General features: G+C 40.1%; 1 protein-coding gene across 1 annotated transcript in view; it reads right to left on the bottom strand.

Annotated features, from left to right (window-relative positions):
* Positions 1-15,124: 15,124 nt before the first annotated feature.
* LOC135199045 (uncharacterized) overlaps positions 15,125-21,731 on the bottom strand; it is a 172,098-nt gene continuing 165,491 nt past the window's right edge. Inside the window, exon 3 of the mRNA XM_064226962.1 lies at positions 15,125-15,517. Coding sequence (XP_064083032.1) covers positions 15,125-15,517 — 393 coding nt within the window. The remainder of the gene's footprint in view (positions 15,518-21,731) is intronic.

A 21,731-nucleotide genomic window follows, 5' to 3' on the forward strand; every position in this document is an offset into this window, starting at 1 on the left:
TTGGTGCACTGTAGGCATTACTTAAGGAGGTTCTTTGCAGCATCCCCTCGGCATGTAGCTACAACTCCTTTAATTTCTTTTATTGTACCTCCATTCATATTCTTTCTTTTTTCCATCTTGCTTTCTTTAGTCCTCTACCAACAATTCTCAACATTTTTTACAGTGCTGAATGACCTTGTAGGTCCCAGCGCTTGCCTTTGAACCAAATCTAACATTCCAGTTCCAGCTATGTTAGAAGGTTTCGTTTTCTGAATGTTCTCTTGTGAGAAAAAGTATATCTTCTTTACTGATGCAGTGTTTTCTTTTCTCTCTCTCTCTCTCTCTCTCTCTCTCTCTCTCTCTCTCTTGCAAACGCTGCTTTTACTGTACCTCCCCATTGATCTGATTGTCGTTCCCTTTGTAAATAGAAATTCCTTCTGTCTTCATTTGCATAGATTTGGCTCAACGTCTCCCGAAGGATTTTTTTTCATTTAGGAAATAGGAGAGACTGTTATTGTAAGGCAGGTTTTGGCTTCCTCAAGGATTTTCATGGCTATGTATAGTGTGCCTTTGCATACCTCTTAGGGAAGAGAGAGAGAAGAGAGAGGGAGAGAGAGCGCTTCTTTCTCAAGCCAGTTCGCTGTACAGTGTTTTTATTTCGCTCATAGGTGTGCATTTGCATACCAATAAGGAGAGAGAGAGAGAGAGAGAGAGAGAGAGAGAGAGAGAGAGAGAGAGAGAGAGAGCGCCTATTTATCAATTGAGCTTATTCAATCTGCAGTTTTATTTCGGTCGTGTATTGTTTCAAAATCAAAACAATTTTTTTTAATTATTTTTTTTATCGTGATTACCTCCAGTTGTATGGACGTTTGAAATCTTGTTTGTGGATGTTTGTATGTGTTTGTTAAACCGGTTCGGTGCATATGCATCAATATCATTCTGGGATGCATCGACACCGGACGCAGGATTCATTCCTTATTCCTCCCGACGAGACGAGAGTCCTGCAGGAGAGATTAGCGGCCCAACCAAGCCAGAAAGGGAAGGATCCATTCGAGGGAGACAGATCCTTTGCCTGGGCAGTCCTCCTCCCGTGGCAGGAGAGAGAATCGAAAACAAACGACTGACAAACAACGCCGAGTCTCATCGTTTTTTCCTTCCGTCCTTCGTTGCTTTGGAGGAAGAGCAAATGAACCTCTCTCTCTCTCTCTCTCTCTCTCTCTCTCTCTCTCTCTCTCTCTCTCTCTCTCTCTCTGAGGTTAATTCCCACCTGGGGCTTTCCAGTCCTGAGGTGTCATATGACACACGAATAGAATATTTCCAGGAAACAAGAGAATGTGAGAACCACATTGACAGAAAATGATTAATGAAGAAGTCTATTTGGCTAAGGTATTTTATACCTAAAAAAGATAGATGGATATTTAATCTGTTACCACGCTTAAAGGTAAAAGGTGTATGATAGAGTAAAGGAACTACAGGTCTGTAAATATAATTTACTGACCTCTATGAGACACCTAAAGGTAAAATATTTACTTTTCGTCGTTTTTGGCATTCGATGACTTGCATTTCCCACCAACTCGCAAAATCCAGTTGACTCTAGAGATGTTATCAACACGAAAATTTATGATTATTAAATAGACATCCACCTGAAATTGCCTTTCTCGCGATCAGGTCATTAATGGTCCACTATTCCTTCAGTCTAAAGGCCCAGTTTTCCAGTCTTGTCCAGCATCCTCTCCAAAAGAGCCCAGCCTTCAAATTCCGCTTTCTTTCACCAACTTCCAGGCGGAGAGGGTGCATGTAGTACCCGGACTGGATCCCATGAAGGGTGGAAGGTGAGTGGTTGGGGGCGGGAGTTACGTATTTGGGTCATCCACAAAACGGAATATGGCTTCTGCTTCTGGATATTGCTGATGCTGTACACGCTGTCGGAAACTTCAGGCTAGAGGACGGAATTTTGTTGCAGAAAATGACTGGACGGGTTTGGATACTTTTGTTTGATTTGTCTGAGAAATAGGAATTCCTTTCATCGCAGAAGAGGAGCAAGGAATATAATATTCTGACATAAACAGATATAAGTAGTCAAATGCATACTGGGACATTGCAAGATATAATTGCAAGTGCCCATTGCGCTTATGATATGAGGCCTATGATGAGTTGCTTTGATCCAGAAACTCTCGACCAACAGAGACGCCGAATCTCTCTCCAAATTCCCCAGCTTAATGGGAATTTCTGGGGAACATGTCATCAACATGTTACATACACATCAAAAACATGTTGAATACAAATGAGCGACTTCTTAGTAGTCCTAACCAGTGTTTCATACGAGTATCGAGCATAGGCCAAAGGTTCGTTCTCCACATACGGTTGACGGCTTATTTTCAACATGTTTGTGATATGCATGAGATAAGTTGCCGCCTTGTTTTGATGACATGTTTTATACTGTGGATGTATCCATTATAGGATGAATGGCGTTAGGGAACGAACCATTCTCTCTCTCTCTCTCTCTCAGATAATTAGAGATGCAAATGGGCTGGGATTTTCACCAGGCATTGACTGAAATCAAGTCTGCAAATGACCTCAGCTGTGAAGAGGTAAAATTGATCTGGCTGCGCATGCAATTCAACGCCTAGAAAAACGAAATGAAAAGTGCTGAGTGTTTGTACGAAAATGGCTTCTGTCATGTATGGCCTCGAGCTGAAATCAAATTCATTGTTATTATTATTATTCTTGTATGCTGGAATAAGACCTTCGTAATACAAGTTTTGTTGAAAATAAAAAATGGCTATTTCAGCTGCGTTTTATTTTGTATAGAAGCTCTATTCTTCTTATTATTGACTTGTTTCTTGTGTACTGAAATTGGCTATTCAAACCCCCCCCAAATGGGGGATTCATGTCATGTTGAATGTATTATACGGCTACTAAAACACCAAATTGGGGATTCATATAAAAAAAACGTGAGATTTGTCAAGTTGAATGTCTTATAAGACATGTAGTACAAAATTGAGTACAAAATGGATCTTAAGCCTAAAGGACGGAAGATAATAAATGACTCATTTTGGATTCCTCTTGCTCAGGGGGCGTCTGCTTCCCCCCGTCCCCCCTCTACTCTCTCTCTCTCTCTCTCTCTCTCTCTCTCTCTCTCTCTCTCTCTCTTCTTGCTACGATTCGTCCTTAAAACCCGAAGGACATCGTCAAGCAGGTATTATTGTTATTATTATTAGATATTTGGGTTAATGAATTTGTTTTTTAGGGGAAAATTAATAAGTTTTGTAATGGCAAATAAAATTGTTTTTCCCCAGGGGAAATGAATGAAAGACTCAACGAGAATTTGAAGTTTTTAAGAAAGCAGTTGGAATGTTTCTAGTTAGATTCTTCAGATGTTGTATATAATATTTTTAAGGGTGTTGGGAGAAAGGGGAAGGGTTGGTGGATAGAAGGGTCGGTGTAAAGGGATACCGCCCCCTCTGTGATACACCAGACAGATTCGCAATCATGGTTCATCGCAGGTCTTCGCTGTGATTGGGGATGTCATATCTAGTCGTTTTTCTGCTTCATTTATCAGCATCTTTCTCTGGGTCGTGGATAAAATGTCTTTCTTAGCCTTCTTTATTGTTATTATTATTATTATTATTATTATTATTATTATTATTATTATTATTATTATTATTATTATTATTATTATTACAAAAACAACAACTCCTTTTTCCTCCTTCCCCTGCGTTCTTCTGCCTCCTTTCTCATCCCTTCAACAGGGGAAATAAATCCCTTTGAAAAGTCTGTCTGTCTTTATTCATTGACTTTCTGCCCAGAGTAAAGTTGAGGAGGCTTTATTAGTAGCCTGTCAGTTAGGATAGAGAACTGGACAGACAAAAATTTCCACACAAAAATATGAACTAACATCTTTTGGCATTTTTACAGCTAGATTTCAATGTACCTCTTGTGGTGCACTGTAGGCATGACTAAGTTAAGGTTCATTTGCAGCTTTCCTTCGTGCATTTTATCGTACCTCCATTCATATGCTCTTTCTTTTTCCATCTCACCCCATTTCTGTGGACAAATTGGCCCTATCGTGATTTCACCCTTTTATGTTAATGTGGTTATCTCTCTCTCTCTCTCTCTTAGAATACTGTGAAGCAACTAATATATTTTTAAGTATATTTTATAGCTTTCAAAATGGTTTTATAGCCAACAATCTTAGTGATAATTGTTATTCACTGGTGATCACCCATCCACGAAAGAACCAAAACTAGATCTGCTTAGCAGTGTGGATGGAGAAGGTTCGTGGCTTAGTAGCTTTGGCTCCGTAGCTGCCTGGCAAAAATATTGCGGGTGAGTGTATTATTGTGCAAATGAATATGTTACAAATGGAAGCTATTCCTTCCTTGACAATTTATTGTTGTTTCTATGCTACTGACGTCATATCTAGTTCTCACCTAAAGTTTGGAATTCCCAAGAAATCATATCCCTCAGAACTGATGTATGTTCTATGTATATTCCCTGATATGTTTCCCTATGTATGTTCTATTAAGCTTACGTAACCTCCTGCTCCGTTTTGTGTATCGATGTAGTTTCTTCCCTTTATAATAAATTTCACATTTTCTCTCTCAACTGTTTTCCGTCCAAGTAGGAACTCCCATATGCTCTACCGCTTTTTTTTTAATCATTCGTTTATCATTCGCTCTCCTTCTCTCTCTCTCTCCCTTCGGTATAAATTCAAACCTTTATAGGTAACTGACTCGGTGTTACGAACCGAGAGAGGTCCGCTTCAGGTTCGATATTATGATAAACAAAAAAAATTCAACACCAACAGTTGAAACTGGGGATACGAGTATAGAAAGAAACACTAACACAACAAAGGTTTATTTACAAGCTTACTTACAAAGATAAATGCAGAATGGTATCTCCTATTATTTTATAAAAATAAAAAAGGTAAATCTTACACTGCATGAACTGGGGGAACAGTGAGGTAATGAAAGTACTTGCCGACTAGTTTTGCAACTGGAAACGATGGCTTCACAAAAGGAGAACTCTAATTGTAGACGCTTCTTGCCTCCGTATTGCAGAAAATAATGTCTAATCTTGATACTTGAAGGGCAGGAACTTCTCTAAACCTCTTGCAGAACGTTTCTTCTCTGAAGTTTTGCTCTACGTCGAAATGCCTCGGTCGTCCACTCCTAACGACGACTTGACCAGAATTCGACCACACTCTCGTGCGACTTTTCCTCTCTGATCCTTCGTCCTTCTTCTCTTATCTCACTCTGATGATCTGTGCTGCTGATCTCTCACTGATAATCTGATCTGTGGCTCTTACTGACGATCTCGTACTCTGTGACTAACTGATGATCTGCCTTCTCCTACTTCTTCTGTCGTATTTATATGGCATTCTGGGGGTGGGGCCTACGGCGATGCGTCACAGACTCCCGAGATTACGGGAACAATTTAGAAGAATCTCAACGGAATATTGCATCATATTTTCGCTGCGTTTCTCACGACACTTAGACGCGTGTTGTGCTCCACAACACGCCCGACGATTCCAGAACAACCGCGAGAACAGGCCGCCTCCAACACGTGGGTGGCGAATGCCTCTTGCGGCAGAATTTCTCAAAGATGCGTTTTCCTTTCCCTTTATCTTTCTTTGCTATACAGTAATTACCATTACACTTGGGTGTAATAATTCCCGCCATTCCTTGAGTGGCAGTATGTCGTCAGGTCCCCTTTTTATCAATTCCCATTTTCTTTTGTCTTTGAGGTACTAGGTGTGTGTGCGTGCGTGCGTGCATTAAGACTTCATTTAAACTAATACCAAAAGAGCTTAAACGTCCCAGTCTGTTTCAAGTCCTCATATGTTCCACTCTCGCGGTATTTCTCATTTGTTTATAAACAACCAAATTTAACGGATTAAAAGGCAGGAAGGGATTTCAATTAAGGTGTTATACCGATTTAGTGGGGGATTCGCGCCAAGAGAAGCAAGAAGAATAGCCATGCGCATGTGCGGGGTTCATGAGACAGGGCGACACATGCGGATGCGTTCACAATAGGTGATTTTATTAAATACATGGAAATGAATCGTACAGCAATTGCATAGTAAAATATCCATAATTCCACACCCTTTGTGGTCCAGGAACAGCGAGAATCGGCAACGGATACAGTTTCTTCTTCTCTCGAATTGGTAGGGGAATTGCACTGAAAAATTGGTCATAGCTATGGCTGTGTTTTAGTATTTCTTTATACATAAAATTCTCAGTGTGTTATTTTACCCCTTGGGAGGGGGTGGCTCCATAAGGGTATACAGCCTTCTGATTACTTCACAAGTCTTTTAAAAGCCCAATGCCCCAGAAAGTGTGCATGGAACGATTTCACTAAGCCATCTACCTCACTTTTAGCTGTGGCTAATTGGCTTCCAAAAGATTGTTCAGTCAAACCATGTAAGATGCGCTTGCGTCAAAACTGCAGTAAAATATGTCCTGTACATGTTGGTGACCTATCAACACACACATACAACATGTTGAATACTTTTATCGCCTTGTTGGTAATCTAACCGGTGCTACGTATGATTGTCCAGCATGTGCCAGAATGACAAGTTTTCTCGTAGTGGAGACTCTGCTTTGCGTGGTTAACGAAGCATCATCAAACCAGTCTGTCTGTCTGTCGCCTCTCTCTCTCTCTCTCTCTCTCTCTCTCTCTCGTCTCTCTCTCCTCTCTCTCTCAGTGGGCGTTGTAATCCTTCCCTTTGTCTGTTGCAGAGGCCAGACAGAGTCAACCTGAATATTTATATCTTGAGATTTTATTCACTTTTGGGAAACCAAATTCACTGACGCCTTCTGTAAGCTCTTTTAGGTCATTTATGTAAACAGAACAAACGGTATTTACTGATGGAGTTCAAATTTAAGTACAAAATAAGGATTGCAGTTAAAAAGGTATTGTAGACATTCACCAGGTGTTTATTAAAGATACCGAATTAGCGTGTTTACAACGTTTATCCAACATATACGAAATGAATATTTAATCGTTGAATTATGTTTGGAGTTTCATGTTTACTGGTACAGTATGGTACATAAATCATGTAGGAATTCTTTAGTGAATAACATCTATCTGAATGTCAGGTGTCTAAGTAAATATTTGCTTACCGTATCTCTTGGCCAAATGAAGATTGCTGATTCCATTCATTTGTTTAGCGAAGTAATGAATAAACTGTCGAATGCGAGGTGTATTTAACATCAACTTTGTGGTTGTGGCGGGAGAGTAAACGTCTACTTTTGCTTTTGTTTATTTATTATTTTATATATATTATTTATTGCCAGTTCAATAGTCTCAAAAGTATGTTCACTCCAGAATTATATTATTGATCGTTTTCCAAAAGAATGTATCACTTATGGGGGGTAGTGCTATCAGTGTACTTCACGCGGACCTCACTGTGGGCATCACCTAAAATTATTTGCAGCGTCCATTCGGCCTCTACCTGCAACCCCTTTCATTCCTTTTACTGTGCCTCCGTTCATATTCTCTTTCTTTCTTCTAACTTTCCTCAACGCTCTCCTGACAGTTGTTTCATAGAGCTTCAACTGCAAAAGGTTTTCCTTCTGTTACACCTTTCAAACCTGTAGTTTCTTATTTTCCCCTTTTAGCGTTTAATGACCTCATTGGTCCCAGCGCTTGGCCATCGGCCTAAATTTTGTATTCCAATTCGAATTTCCCTAAAGAATGTAAGTTGGTTTATCACCAAATTCTTTTCTGATACATTCGTACATTTATCCAATGAACGATGATACGTCTGCCTGCAGCTAGACAAAATAGAGCAAAAATGTTGATGTTCTTCAGGAATGAAAACTGTAGCTGACAGTTTCCAATTTAACGCTGTCAAGAAAAAGGGAAAATCCTCAATTCAATTTGACTTATAATCCAAAGCCTGGGGTCATATTTAACAAGAAGAGTCCTCAGGAACGCTGTTTCCCGGCAGTCTGTGGACTCTGCTCTCGGCTGTTGCATGGAAACTTTGGGCATGAGTTGGAGAGAGGGCGCTGGAGAGGCCAGGTGGGTGGGTGGGTGGGTTCAGCGCCACTTAAGCCTACAAGAATCTCAGCTACAGACTTTGGGTGAAAGGTTCTGGAAAGTAAGCGGACCTTCCTCAAGGTCTTTTGTCATAGTTGAGTGTTTTGAATAGTTGTTTTTGTGAGCCAGGGAAAGGCGTTTGGTAGCCAACTCCGTCGGCCTTCACTTAAAAAAAAAAATTGGTCCTGGCCCTTGAGAATTGTTTCAAAATAAAACCATAAATAAATAAAATGGCAACATAGGCATGATTTTCATCAAGGTGTACTATACACTCGGTCTGTTCATTATTTGGACTGGGTGACCATAAAATAATTAAGTTGCTTTGATCATGGGCATATGGGGCCTGCACCCTCACTCCAAAAGATTAATATTTGATCTTTCCTCATTGGTGGTTTAATTCCTTTGGTTCTTAATTGCTGAGAGAGAGAAAGGGTCATTTGTTCTTTCACTTCCTTTATTATCCCCCTTCCTGTTCCCCTCCGTCCCCCCCATTCTCTCTCTCTCTCTCTCTCTCTCCAAACCCAGTCTAGACAGATCTTACAAGTTCATTTTTACCCCAAAGTATACAGAGACAACCTCCTGGTTGTAGTTGGCAGCGTTGCATCTGCTTCTTTCCTCAGCTCCCACTGATGTTCCGATTCTCATAACCTTCCACTCTTCAAGAGTCGTTCTTTACCCCTTGTCTTCTACGGGCCTGGGCTAGATAAAGACATAAAATTGCATATTCCCGTCACTTCTGTTTAAACACGACTAATGAAAGTCAGTTTTGTTGTCAAATGAATTTTTTTCATCAAATGAAAGTCGGTTTTGTCGTCGAATGAAATTGTTTTGTTATCAAATGAAAGTTTGTTTTTTGTCATCAAATGAAAGTCGTTTTGTTGTCAAAGGGAAGTAATTTTTGTCATCAAATGAAAGTCAGTTCTCTGATCAAGTGAAAACTTGCATATCCCAAAGAAACTCTTCGAAGGGTTATCACGATCCCATTACACGCCTGACTGGGAGGGTGCTCATTCGTTGCAACTTCGCAGCCAGCTTTCCCTGTCCTTATGAAAACCTTCTTGTGGCTCTCGAGAGAATATTGAAAGTGCTTCTCGTGATGGGGTCAGACTTCGGGAGCAAACATATTTTCCAGATTGTTTTGCAGTTTTGTTCTTGTGAAATGTCCAGGTCTTCTGTTCGGTTGGGATAGTGGAACTCAATCTTCACTTAGAGACTGACTATTGGAGATAATACAGTGAGGTTCTGTTAGTCTTTGCAATATTGAGCTATTTATGTAATACTGACATTCTTAGATAAGTAATTGCTTTGTATATGGATAAGATATTTTAAGATGGCTTTAGTTCCATGTAAAGACACTCTCTCTCTCTTTCCTGATTCTCACCCTTCTCAGTTTTTCATTCTCCTCCTCCCCTTCTCCGCCTGCTTTCATGAGGGAGGTAGGGAAGTTACGAGATGATTAATTTATGAGTATTTATGAAGTCCGTCAAAGGACCGACTAATTCCATCGGATTTGAAGTAGATTTATTTGGGAATTAATTTGATCGTGAAAACCTTCAGTCGGAAGTGACCTGGAAATTTTGGTCTCTGGCGAATCTCTGAGGTGATGTTTGGTGGCAGCATTTTCACTTACTCTATGTAACTGCAAATGTGATTTTAATGATGAATGTTAACTGAAGACAATTTGCTTTTCCTCAAAGTAACTCTAAGTTTTTATTTGGTGTCACAAAAATGTGTGTGTAGAGAGAGAGAGAGAGAGAGAGAGAGAGAGAGAGAGAGAGAGGATTATCATTCATCTACATATTAAATTCTCTAACCTTCTACTACTTATCATACTGAATGAAGCGTAAGTATAAAAAACATTGTATTTCGGAATATGTTTTTGATAACAACCTCTCTCTCTCTCTCTCTCCTGGTGCCACAGGGTCAGGAATCTGTTGCAATGACGGGGACTCAGGACAGATGGGAAAACGGACGATAAAAGTACATTCCGAAGCTGTGATTGAGCATTTTTATGAGGAGAAAATCATGACTCATTGTACTTTATGTGAAGGAACTGGTTGCTTTGTATTGGTTCGTCAAAGGACCGCTTTATCTCAACCGTGTTTTGAATATAAGCTGTGAATATATAAAAAAAATATGATAATTATGTCACTAAAGAGAAAAATGTTTGGTTTTTGAGATGAAAAAAGTGAAAACGAGAGAGAGAGAGAGAGAGAGAGAGAGAGAGAGAGGAGAGAGAGAGAAGAGAGAGAGAGAGAGAGAGGCTGACTGGTTAGCAATAAAGAACTTTTTTTTATTTTTGCTTCTGAACACAAATACTTTTTTAGGCAGATGCTAATACTTAGTTTTTTTTTTTCATTGCAGTTGATATGCCTTTTTGGTTTTTGTTGATTATGAAGAGTTATCCTTTAAACTTCTTTATTCAGCAAATGGATGACAAAGTTGATTGTTTGTGTTATATTCAATACAAGTAAACGGGGACTATAGGTAAACTTAGTGTTTGGAATACAACTCGCAACAATGAATGGTAAAGTAAATTCGGATATATATTTTTGTAGTTGTGATTTTGTATATGTACATACATACATAAATATATATATATATATATATATATATATATATATATATATATATACATATATATATGTATATATATGTATATATATACATATATATATGATACATATATATATATATATATACATATATATATATGATACTATAGTCTTCTCCGCACCTTCCTTTTTCATAACCTCTCCTTCAAGAGGTGTAGCGACAGCTACACCTCTCTCTCTCTCACACAACAAACGCCTTTGCTACTGCTTAGACGTCCTAGAGTTTGTCTATTGAAATCGAGAGAATACATTTGCCTGGTGTGAGAATGAATTTAATCTATGGTGTAATTACTAATAAAATATTATGGGTCGTTCTTCGTGTTCGGAGAGAGAGAGAGAGAGAGAGAGAGAGAGAGAGAGAGAGAGAGAGAGAGAGAGAGAGAGAGAGAGAGAGAGAAATTCAATTTCTGTAGGACAAGTAAAATATACGGCATTTCCCCCGCAACAGCCGACACGTATATTTTTGGCCAAATCTCTCTCTCTCTCTTTCAAACCAAGGAAGTTTCATCCCTTTTGCCCCAAACTCTGTACTCTTCGATCTGAGTCTTACTCCTGTTTCAGTTTCGTTTCCCCCTACAATACAATTTCCAGTTTTTGTCTGCACCTCCATTTTTATAGTGGACACCCCTGTCCTCCAACCCCCAACTCCTTCTAGTGTTTCGTTGAGTGAGTTGTTCCTCTTCTGCTTCTGTCCTCGTTTTTGGAAATCCTCCCTTCCGCCTCTCTCTCTCGGGTGTTATTCTCCAGTTCTCCTTTTGGTAACTATTACGACCCTTGTGGGGCCGTGGTGCAAGTTCTTAAAGCACCAGGAAAGAGAGGGCAGTAATACAGTGTCCAATAAATAAAGGTCAATGGAGACGAAAAAAAGAGAGAAAACTTAAACAATATTTATTAACACAAAACATAAAATAATCAACAGTCAGCCTTGTGACTATAGGACAAATATAAAGTCCTTAAATTAAATGCAGTAGGATTACCTAACCTCTAAAACTATATCCCTAAGATAGTAGTAAAATAACACAAGGAATAAATAAAGGGCCCAAACAACCTACCTATAACTAAATAAGGTTAGGAAGGAAGGAGTAGACAAAGAAAGAAAACACTTAAATTCCTACCTAATATTATAAAGCTAAACTTAACATTAACACCCTAGGATAGGGGCAAATAAAATGTTCTTATACGAGAACTTCAAAAATAATGAAACCACAGAAAAGCTCCTCATAGTTTATAGAGGGAACAAAGGGTTACACCCACACTTGTTGGCATCCAAAGGGGTAGGCCTGAGGGTCATAGCACTGGGGAAGTCTGACACGGTATCACGGCAAGCTACCAGGTACAGCGTCACTCGTCAGGTCACCGCTAGCGGAGGGAGTTCTGGAGCACAGGTAGCAACAGGGGTATAATTAATAATAGTGCCTCCCTGAATAAATACCAAACGGATATTACCTGTTTCACAGACTCCCTACATGCCTCCTCGTGGGCCACAATGCCCCCACAATTGCCGCACTGGTGAAGACGACATCCTGGAGGATGCAGAGGCGCCCTTCCTGCGTCCACTCGGCCGGGAATAATTCCTCTGCGTCGTCCTGAGCCCGCAGGAAGTCCACACCTCACAAAAACACTAGCCTAGGGTAGGCTACAAAAGCTCAGAACGCCGTGGGTGGCACAGGAACTGAGCCCACAGCACAAAAGGTAATCCAGGTAATCCAATACGCAGCTTAAGTGTGGGAGGCATGCAAGTCAGGCCCGTACTGACTAGAAGAGGAACCTTATCCTCCGAAGAAAACTTTTGTCTCCAAGGACGAACACAGTAAAATCAGGAGATGAAACTGCCAGTCAACACTCCAGAGTCCATGGCAGCTCTCACCTAACACCAAAAAGAAACATAGATTGGAGTTAGGAGTGAACTTTTTACACATTCCAATGCCGGGGAGTAGGCCACTAAACGTCTTTAGCAACACAGCCTTGTCACAAGAAAACCACTTAACCTTAAATAAAATCAACAATTAAAAGAAAATCACAAGGCTGAGACTAAAACAAAATTAATGACAATTACGTTAATACCTGATACTTCCTCCCCAAGAAGAAAAAAAAAAAAAAAATTGAAGCAAAAAATTTTTTTTTTTTTTTTTTTTATAAATGGAAGACCTGTAAAAAGAGCACATTAAAGACTATTTATTAATTAGACTCAAAGAGTACATAACAAAATATGACAAAAAACCTGAAAACAGAATGACAGTTAATCTGAAACATAATATACAAACCAAATATATATATATACATCTTACCATATGCAACCCAAACCAACATGGGCAAAAACACCTCAGCAAAAAAAACCTTAAAGACTAAGAAACAAACCTATCTAGCTAAACCTAAATAAAGTTCAGACCACACCTTAGCCTACCACACACACAGCACCTCTCCAGATGTCTTAGTATAACACCATTATAAAAAAAAAAAACACTAACAGGACAGAAGCAACTGGCGTGGTTGCCTACAAGACTAAGTTATGTTTCGAAAGAAAAACTTATCAAACTTAACCTACTAAGAAAACGCACAAGAAACAATGAAATTATACTACACCGAATAACTTTTTCCATACAACCACCAAATTTGAGAAACGAGCAGGGCAGCGCATGAGGAGGGGTAGCCAAACATGCTTAAGTAGTCCTGGATAGGGCATCAGGAATCTTATTTTCCGAGCCTTTCACGTGCTTAATAATCAAATTAATTCTTGTAGAAAAAAGCGCCCATCGCAAAATCCTTTGGTTGGCTCCTTTCATCCGTTCGATGAACACCAGCGGGTTGTGATCTATCCAGATTTCCACGGGAAAAGAAAAATTTGTTACATAAGGTTTAAAGTGAGTCAAAGATCGAACCAAGGAAAGAGCTTCTTTTTCAAATGGTTGAGTACTGCCTTTCAGCTGCCAGCAACTTCTTGCTGAACTAAGATACGGATGAACTTCACCGCTTTCCTTCCTTTGGAAAAGAACACCTCCTATACCAACGTCACTAGCATCCACGGCGATGATAAATGGCTTATGAAAATCTGGGGAAGTTAAAATAGGATTAGTTACCAATATTGATTTAAGTTGGTTAAAAGCTTTTTCACACTGATCAGACCATGAGAATTTCTTTCCTTTTTCTAATAAACTAGTAAGAGGCAGAGCAAGATCAGAGTAATTACGGACGGACCGGCGGTAGTACCCAGTCATGCCCAGCACTCTTCTTACCTCTCTAACGTTACCAGGTCTTTTCAAACTTATAATTGCCTCGAGGTTAGCTTGTTTTGGAGCCACATGACCCAAACCAACCTCGTGACCTAAATAACAAAACCTTGGCCTGCCCTACTTCACACTTGGCCAAAAATTAACTACAAGCCCAGCACGCCTTAGAGCTTCAAAACCTTACGAAGCCTTACCATATGGGTGTTCCAGTCATCACTATAAACAACCAAATCATCAATATAAATTTCTGTTCCTTCCAGACCACAGATGACCCTATTCATTAATCTCTGAAAGTGCATGCAGCATTTTTCATGCCAAAGGGCATAACCTTACATTCGTAAAAGTCCACAAAAGGAGTAACAAAATGCAGATAATCGCACGAGCATCGATCGGACACTGGAATCCTGCCAGGTACCCTTTTCGAACAGATCCAAGTTTCGGTAATAAACTTGGCAGACCCGATCCGATCCAGACAGTCATCAATACGGGGTAAATGGAAAAGAATCATCTTTGGTGTGGGTATTAAACCTTCCGATAATCCACACACATGCGGAACTTACCATCCGCCTTCTTTACCAGTACTATGGGAGAACTCCAGGGACTCACTGATGCTGAATAAGGTCATGCTTCAACATGTAGTTTATCTCCTTACTGACCAAATCTAATTTTACATGGTTCAGCCGTAAGGACTCTGCTTTACAGGCGAAGCACCACCCACATCAACATAATGGCTCAAAACCTGGGTTCTTCTTGGGGGGCGGGGATCCTGAAAAAGTTCTGAAAAAGAATAGATTAAATTAAGCACTTCTTTTCTTTGATTAAATTTAAATGTCCATAAACTACTTTTCAACAGTTCTAAATTTGCATATTTTCCCCTAATGCATCCGAAGGAACCTGACACACTAAGTTCATCGGACTCCTCTGGAGGTACATCAACTACCCACAGACGGGTTCATACACGATCGCTAAGGGATCAACCACACCTACCACATAAGGCTTTAAACCGATTAATATGAAATATTCTGCATTTACGGCTTGAACCGGGAGCCTCAATCTCATAGTTAACATCAGACAACTTCCTCAGAACCTTCCAAGGACCCTTATACCTCGGCTCGAGAAAACTGTCCGGATCCATACTCAACACTAATACGAATTCCCCCGGTTCAAATGACGAACCTTAACCTTTTTATCAAAATTTTCCTTCATTCGGGATTGAGGACTGTTCCAAATTCTCCCTGGCAAACTTCCAGGCATTCAACATCCTAGACCTAAGTCTTCCACCAACCCTCCAACTTTTACTTCCCCCTTCCGGCTGAATTTTAGCATCTCAAACATAATTTCTAATGGTCCTCGAACTTTGTGCCCAAATACCAACTCGAAAGGAGCTACACCTGTAGAAGAGTTAGGGTGATTTCTAATAGCAAAGAGGGCAAAAGGGAGAATTTTGTCCCATTCGTTATCAGAATCATAAAGTTTCTTAAGTACAGACTTGAGGGTTTGATGAAACCTTTCCACCACACCTTGACTCTCCGGATGATAAGGTACGCTGGTAATGTGCTGAATGGCCAGTTCAGCACATTTGCCCCTAAATACGTTACTCATGAAATTCGTCCCACAGTCGGTCTGAATTACACGAGGGAGACATATCTGGAAAAGAAAAATCAATTAAACTTTTCAAAAATGACAATTTGTCCAAAATTTCATTTTTTTCCTAACTATACAAACCTGAGGTCCTTTTACAATAGGGAAGGTACTAGCGGCAGCTGGATAGGTCGTAAGCTTTCGAACAAGGGGTTCGGTAGTTAACTGCTTGTCCGACAGGCGCGCGCGCGCGACTGGGAGGTAAACAAATCACTTTTGCTTTTGGCCCAAGCAAAAACTGCAGAGTGAGGGGTGGCATGAGGTGGGGCTATGTGTAAAAGGACCTCAGGTTTGTATAGTTAGGAAAAATGCAATTTTGGACAAATTGTCATTTGTTCCGACACGGCATACAAACCTTCGGTCCTTTTACAATAGGAAGACTCACTTCTTGGTGGGAGGAATCTGAGTCTTTTTGTGAACAGACTGGTGTTCGCCCAACCTTGGAAGCCTCCCTGGTCGTAAGAGCGAGGGAGGGATCCAAGCCTCTGTCCGATTGATCGGGGTGTGCACCGCAGGATCAATGGTCAGACCTCTGGACCGAGTACTAAGAGAGAGGCAAGCGTATCTCTTCGTACCAGCAATGTAAGAACTTGTTCCTGTACAGGAGCAAATATAAAGTCATGGGTTTGACTCTTGTAGGCATCCACTTCCCCCCCTTGTAGAAGGAAGTGGTGGATATTCTGCTCCTATCCCTAGTGAAAGGGATAGGATGGGGCTCTGTCATATAGCTCACCTGCATCTCGTCCTCATCCAGCGTAGTGCCGACCGTTGGCCCCTTGCCCACAGGTAGAGGAATAGGAAAAGACGGGAAGAGGGAGCCAGTCACTCACTCATTCACACATCCATCCACACAGTCACACCAGGACTCGATGCTGTTTCAGCCTGCGAGGGTCTGGGTAGCTACACAACTTGTTGAGCAGCCACCACGGGTCCCAAGGAAAAGGTATCCAAGGACCTCCTGTGTGGGCCAATATCCCGAAGGTAGAAGGACGTAAAGGTTAGTCTGGTTAGACCAGACCCCCTGCCTTCAGGACCTGCGCCACGGAGAAGTTCTTACGAAACGCCATCGAGGGGCCAATACTTCTGACTTCGTGAGCTCTCGGACGGGACGTACGGATGTCGTCACTACCATCAGCCTCATAACGCCCTCCTGATGACCTCACGCAGCCAGAATGAAAGAGTGTTCTTGGATACTTCTTTCGGTTGGTTACCCCGGTGCTAACGAAGAGGCGTTGACACTCAGGCCTAGAGGTGTCGAGTTCTCTTCAGATAGCGCCGTAGCGCCCTCACAGGACAAAGCAGCATCTCATCCGCATCATTATCGGTGAAGTCCAATAGGGAGGGAATCGTGAATGACTCGAACCTGTCGTCAGGGATCGACGGTTTCTGAGTCTTCGCAACGAAGTTCGGGACGAAATCGAGCGTCACAGATCCCCATCCCCTGGAGTGTCGTACATCATAGGAAAGACCATGAAGTTCCCCTACTCTCTTCGCCGATGCCATGGGCCAGCAGAAGAGGGTCTTGAGGGGTCAGATCCCTGTCTGACGACTTTCGGAGTGGCTCGAACGGCGTTCGAGTCAAACTCCTAAGGACGAGAGTCACATCCCACGCAGGGGGCCTGAGTTCCCTGGGTGGGCAAGACCTTTCGTTTCGAAAGCTCCTCATAAGCAAGGAGATCTCGAACGAGTTCGAGATGTCCAGTAACCCCTCATTGATTGATTGATTTATTAATCTTACTGGCGTCGCAACGACGAGGTTATTGACGCCGTATCATTAAAAGGAATTGCAAAGGAAAAAGTCAATTAAAATGCTATTAATATGTTTTAATATAAATCTGTCAGAGAACTACAGAGAACCCAAAAACACACAAATACCTATCTCACCTACACACCTATTTCAAATTAATTGTAAACAAAAAATACAAGCAACATAGGCACCCCGCCGCAAACTTCCAAATTCTACAGAGTTCTGTCAAAATAAATAGATATTAAAAGTACTAAAACATTATATATGGTAATAGATATATCTATTGGAGGTAAATTTTTATGTACATAAAAATTTCCTGATCTAAAAAGACTTAAAAGCAAATGATATACACTGACACATACTAACACATACACAAACTCAAACATCTTGACCAAACTAACTAAATTTTTTCAAGAAGACCTGCTTCTCGAAGGTAACTAAAAAGCTTATCCTCATTAAAATCTCTACCTATATGGCATCTAGTTTAAGATCCTTTTTCCAACTACGTTAAAATGACGGTTCCTTGCTGATATTAAGCTGGGGCATTCTACTATTAAATGTTTTACTGTGAGGGGAACAAGACAATCCTCACAAAATGGTTCAGGGTCATTGTTCATTAAAAAACCCATGAGTAATCCGTGTGTGGCCGATCCGTAACCTACATAATGCAGTCTCTTTCCGACGGTCTTCTAACATATAAAGCCAGGGTTGATTACATCAGTGAGTTCTCTCATTTTATTATTACTCTCTATTGTCCAATAGAATTGCCAAAAACTGATTCTACAAGTCTTTTAATTTCAGGAATGTAGTCTGAACAGGGAATTGCTATACTTTTTGGATTTTTTGATGTACTAACTTAGCCAATTCATCGCTCGTTCATTTCCAACAATACCAACATGTGAAGGAACCCAACAGAGGTTAACTACCTTCTGTTTTTGTTTTAATAAAAACAACCACTCTGTTATTTCCAGTACCACAGGGTGTACTGGATTAAAAGATGCCAAAGCTTCCAAGGCACTCTTGGAATCCACTCAAAAATGGTAAAATTAATCTCCTTTCTAAACGTTACAATTTTCTTTAGTGGGCTGTTAAAATGCTAAAAAGTTCAGCAGTAAAAATAGAAGCACAAACTTGGTAATGCACCCCTAACACTACTGTCAGGTATACCACTCCAAACCCAACGCCTGCACTGGATTTGGAGCCATCGGTAAAGAATTGCCTTGAGTTATCATGTTTTTCAGCATGGCAAAGGAATTTTCTGCTTAAGAATATCACCTGAACAGTCTGCCTTGCAACCAGAAAACCATTTACAATATTTCACAGGGCAACTTCCATGGAGGGAATCTTGAAAATTTTGCTGGAATTACTTTTCCTTTTATTACATTGAGCTCCTCTAATGCATATTTTACCCTGTATCCAAAAGGCTTTGGATATGAAGCATATTTTTCATAAATACAAAATTGCCTTTAAAAACAGTATTGTAAGCTAAGGACTCAGGAGTTCTCTGTATGCGGTACCAATATTTCAACAGGGTCAATTTTCTTATCAAATCTAAGGGCAGTTCACCTGCATCCACTAATAAACTAGATATTGGAGAGGATCTAAAGGCTCCTGTTGCAATTCTAATTCCCCCATGATGAACTGCATTCAAAGTATCTAATCTTCTTGTCGTAGCTGATGAGTAGATTTCTGACCCATATGCCAATTTTGAAGCAACTATTGCTTATAAACATGTAACAAGTGCCTTTCTTTTATCAGCCCCCAATTTGTATGACCTAAGACTTTTAAAACATCTAAGGCCTTCCATGCATTTGACTTTGAGGCTCCTGAGATGAGCTTCCCATGTCAACCTGCTGTCAAAGATGAGGCCTAAAAACTTTGTTTCCTGTACGCATGCGAGTCTCTGTCCATTTAAAAACAGATCTGGGTCTGGATGAACCCCTCTAATACGGCAAAAATGCATAACAACTGTTTTGGCAGAGGAAAATTTAAAACCATGCTCAGCTGCCCAACTATTAACTTTATTTATTACCAACTGGAGTTTTCGCTCTGCAACAGACATTTTAGATGCAGCACACGAAATAGATAAATCATCAACGAACATTGTTGACATTACATCTTTTGGAATTTTTGAGGCTATCCCATTTATGGCTAAGGCAAACAGAGTGACACTTAACACACTTCCCTGTGGTACTCCTTCCTCTTGTTCTTTCAAATTAGACAGAGTACTACCTACTCGACTTTAAAATAACGGTTTTTTTAAAAAGACTTTTATAATAAAAAGTGGTAGTTCTCCACGCAGACCAATTTCATGCAAGACTTTCATAATTCCATGCCTCCAGGTAGTATCATAAGCCTTTTCTAGGTCAAAGAAAACTGCCACATGATGCTGCTTGAAAGCAAATGCCTGACAAATTGCATTCTCCAAACGTATCAATACATCTGTGCAAGAATGCATACGGCGAAAGCCACACTGAGATGATGATATAATCTTCTTTGATTCTAAAAACCATACCACCTAAATTTACCATTTTTTCCATAAGTTTACAAAAACAGGAAGTTAAAGCTATTGGTCTATAGCTTGTAGGGACAGATGAATCTTTCCCTGGCTTGACAAAGGGTAAAACTGTTGCTATTTCCCAAACACTAGGGTAACCACTCTCCTTAAAAATTCTATTAATAATACTTAAAAAAAATAAAAAATTTAGTTCCTTTGAAGTATTCTTGATCATTTCATATAAAATTTCATCAGGTCCAGGTGCAGTGTTTTTACTGTTACCAAGAGCAAATAAAAATTCCTCCATGGTAAAAGGCATTATATGGTTCAGATTTAAAAGAGGTAAAATCAAGTGTTTCAGACTCTGCTAACACTCTCTCCCTGTAGAATGGAGAATTTTCATCCCTACTTGATATCATTGCAAAATGTTCTGCAAAAACATTGCTTACAGCCTTATTTGAGTCTGTTACAAGTCACCGTTGACTTTTTAAAAACGGAAGGGGACTAGGATTGTACTTTCCTGCTATTTTCTTAATAACTGTCCAGATCTTGGTCATAGGTGTTTTCCAGGTAATTGTTGATATAAAAAGTGCCCATGATTCTCGTCTCGCATGCTTTATTTGCCATCTGAATTTGGCTCGAGCCTTTTTAAAGGAGATCAAGTAGCATTCACAGCGATGTCTTCTGTACCTAGTATAAGCTGCTCTCATGGCTTTATGTCTTATTTTGCATTGAACATTCCACCATGGAACAGGCTTCCGATGCAATTTTCCACTGGTTTTTGGGATTGCCTTTTCTGCTACAAACGTAAAAATCATTGTTAAATAGAACTGCTTCTTCTCTATTGTTGGCATATCTTTTGCATCTAGTTCAGTATAACTGAGTTTCCTCGAAAAGGGGCCAATTTGCTTTATGTACACCACCCCCTAGGCATTCTGTATACTGGCTCATATTTCTCAGTTCTGATGACAATTGGAAAATGATCACTGCCGTATAGATCTTCCAATACCTCCCAGTTGAAGTCAATGAATGTATCAGAACTGGTGATAGATAAGTCAATACATGAAAATGCACCAGTCTGAATGTGAAAATGGGTGGGTTTTTCAGTATTCAAAAGGGTCATATCTGAATTTTCTATTGATAAGATAAGGTTTCCTCTTTGATTTGTTAAAATGTCACCCCAAAGTTCATGACGACCATTAAGTCTCCCAATATAAGAAATGGTCGGGGTAGCTGTTCATACAAGTGTGTTAACTGTCGTTCAAGTATTGGGTTATTAGGAGGGAGATACAATGAACAAATTGTGTAAGCTTTTTTAAGTGAATTTTGACAGCTACAGCTTGTAATTGAGTTTGCAAACTGTATTTTGAGTGAGCAATATCTCGTCTTACAAGAAGAGCACTTCCACCCGAATTTCCCTGTATAGGGAATTGGGAGTGGAATGCAAAAAACTCTTTAGGAGTAAGCATTTTGTTGTTGCTTAGCATAGTCTCTTGTAGTGCTAAGCATACTGGATTATAAGTATTAATCAAACATAGTAGCTATTCATATTGGCGCGAAGTCCCTGGCAGTTCCATTGTAGTATAGCAGAGAAAGTACCTATTTTCTAGAGGATGATCCCCTGTCCAAGATCGTTTTATTAGGTTTTTTTCTTCGAAGATGACATCTGAGTTTTGTGACGGACTTTTGGTACAGTTCCAGATGTCGAAGGAGTACTTAGAGGGTCATTTGAATGTACCAAGTGATCACTTATGATGGTATTTGAAACAGCAGTATCTTTAGTATTATCTTCGACCCTTGCAGTATCTGGTTTATCATTTTCAGCTAGTCTAATTTTATTGTCTAAACCAAGCTGAACTGAGTTTAACATTTTGTTTGCCTTAGGTTCTATATTTCTTGCTGCTGTTTTGTATGATAAGATAGTGGGATACGACTCATTATTTTCCATTAATTCCGATGTTCTTTATGAGGGTCAG

The sequence above is a fragment of the Macrobrachium nipponense genome, chromosome 25 (genome assembly GCF_015104395.2).
Source record: "Macrobrachium nipponense isolate FS-2020 chromosome 25, ASM1510439v2, whole genome shotgun sequence".
Taxonomy (NCBI): domain Eukaryota; kingdom Metazoa; phylum Arthropoda; class Malacostraca; order Decapoda; family Palaemonidae; genus Macrobrachium; species Macrobrachium nipponense.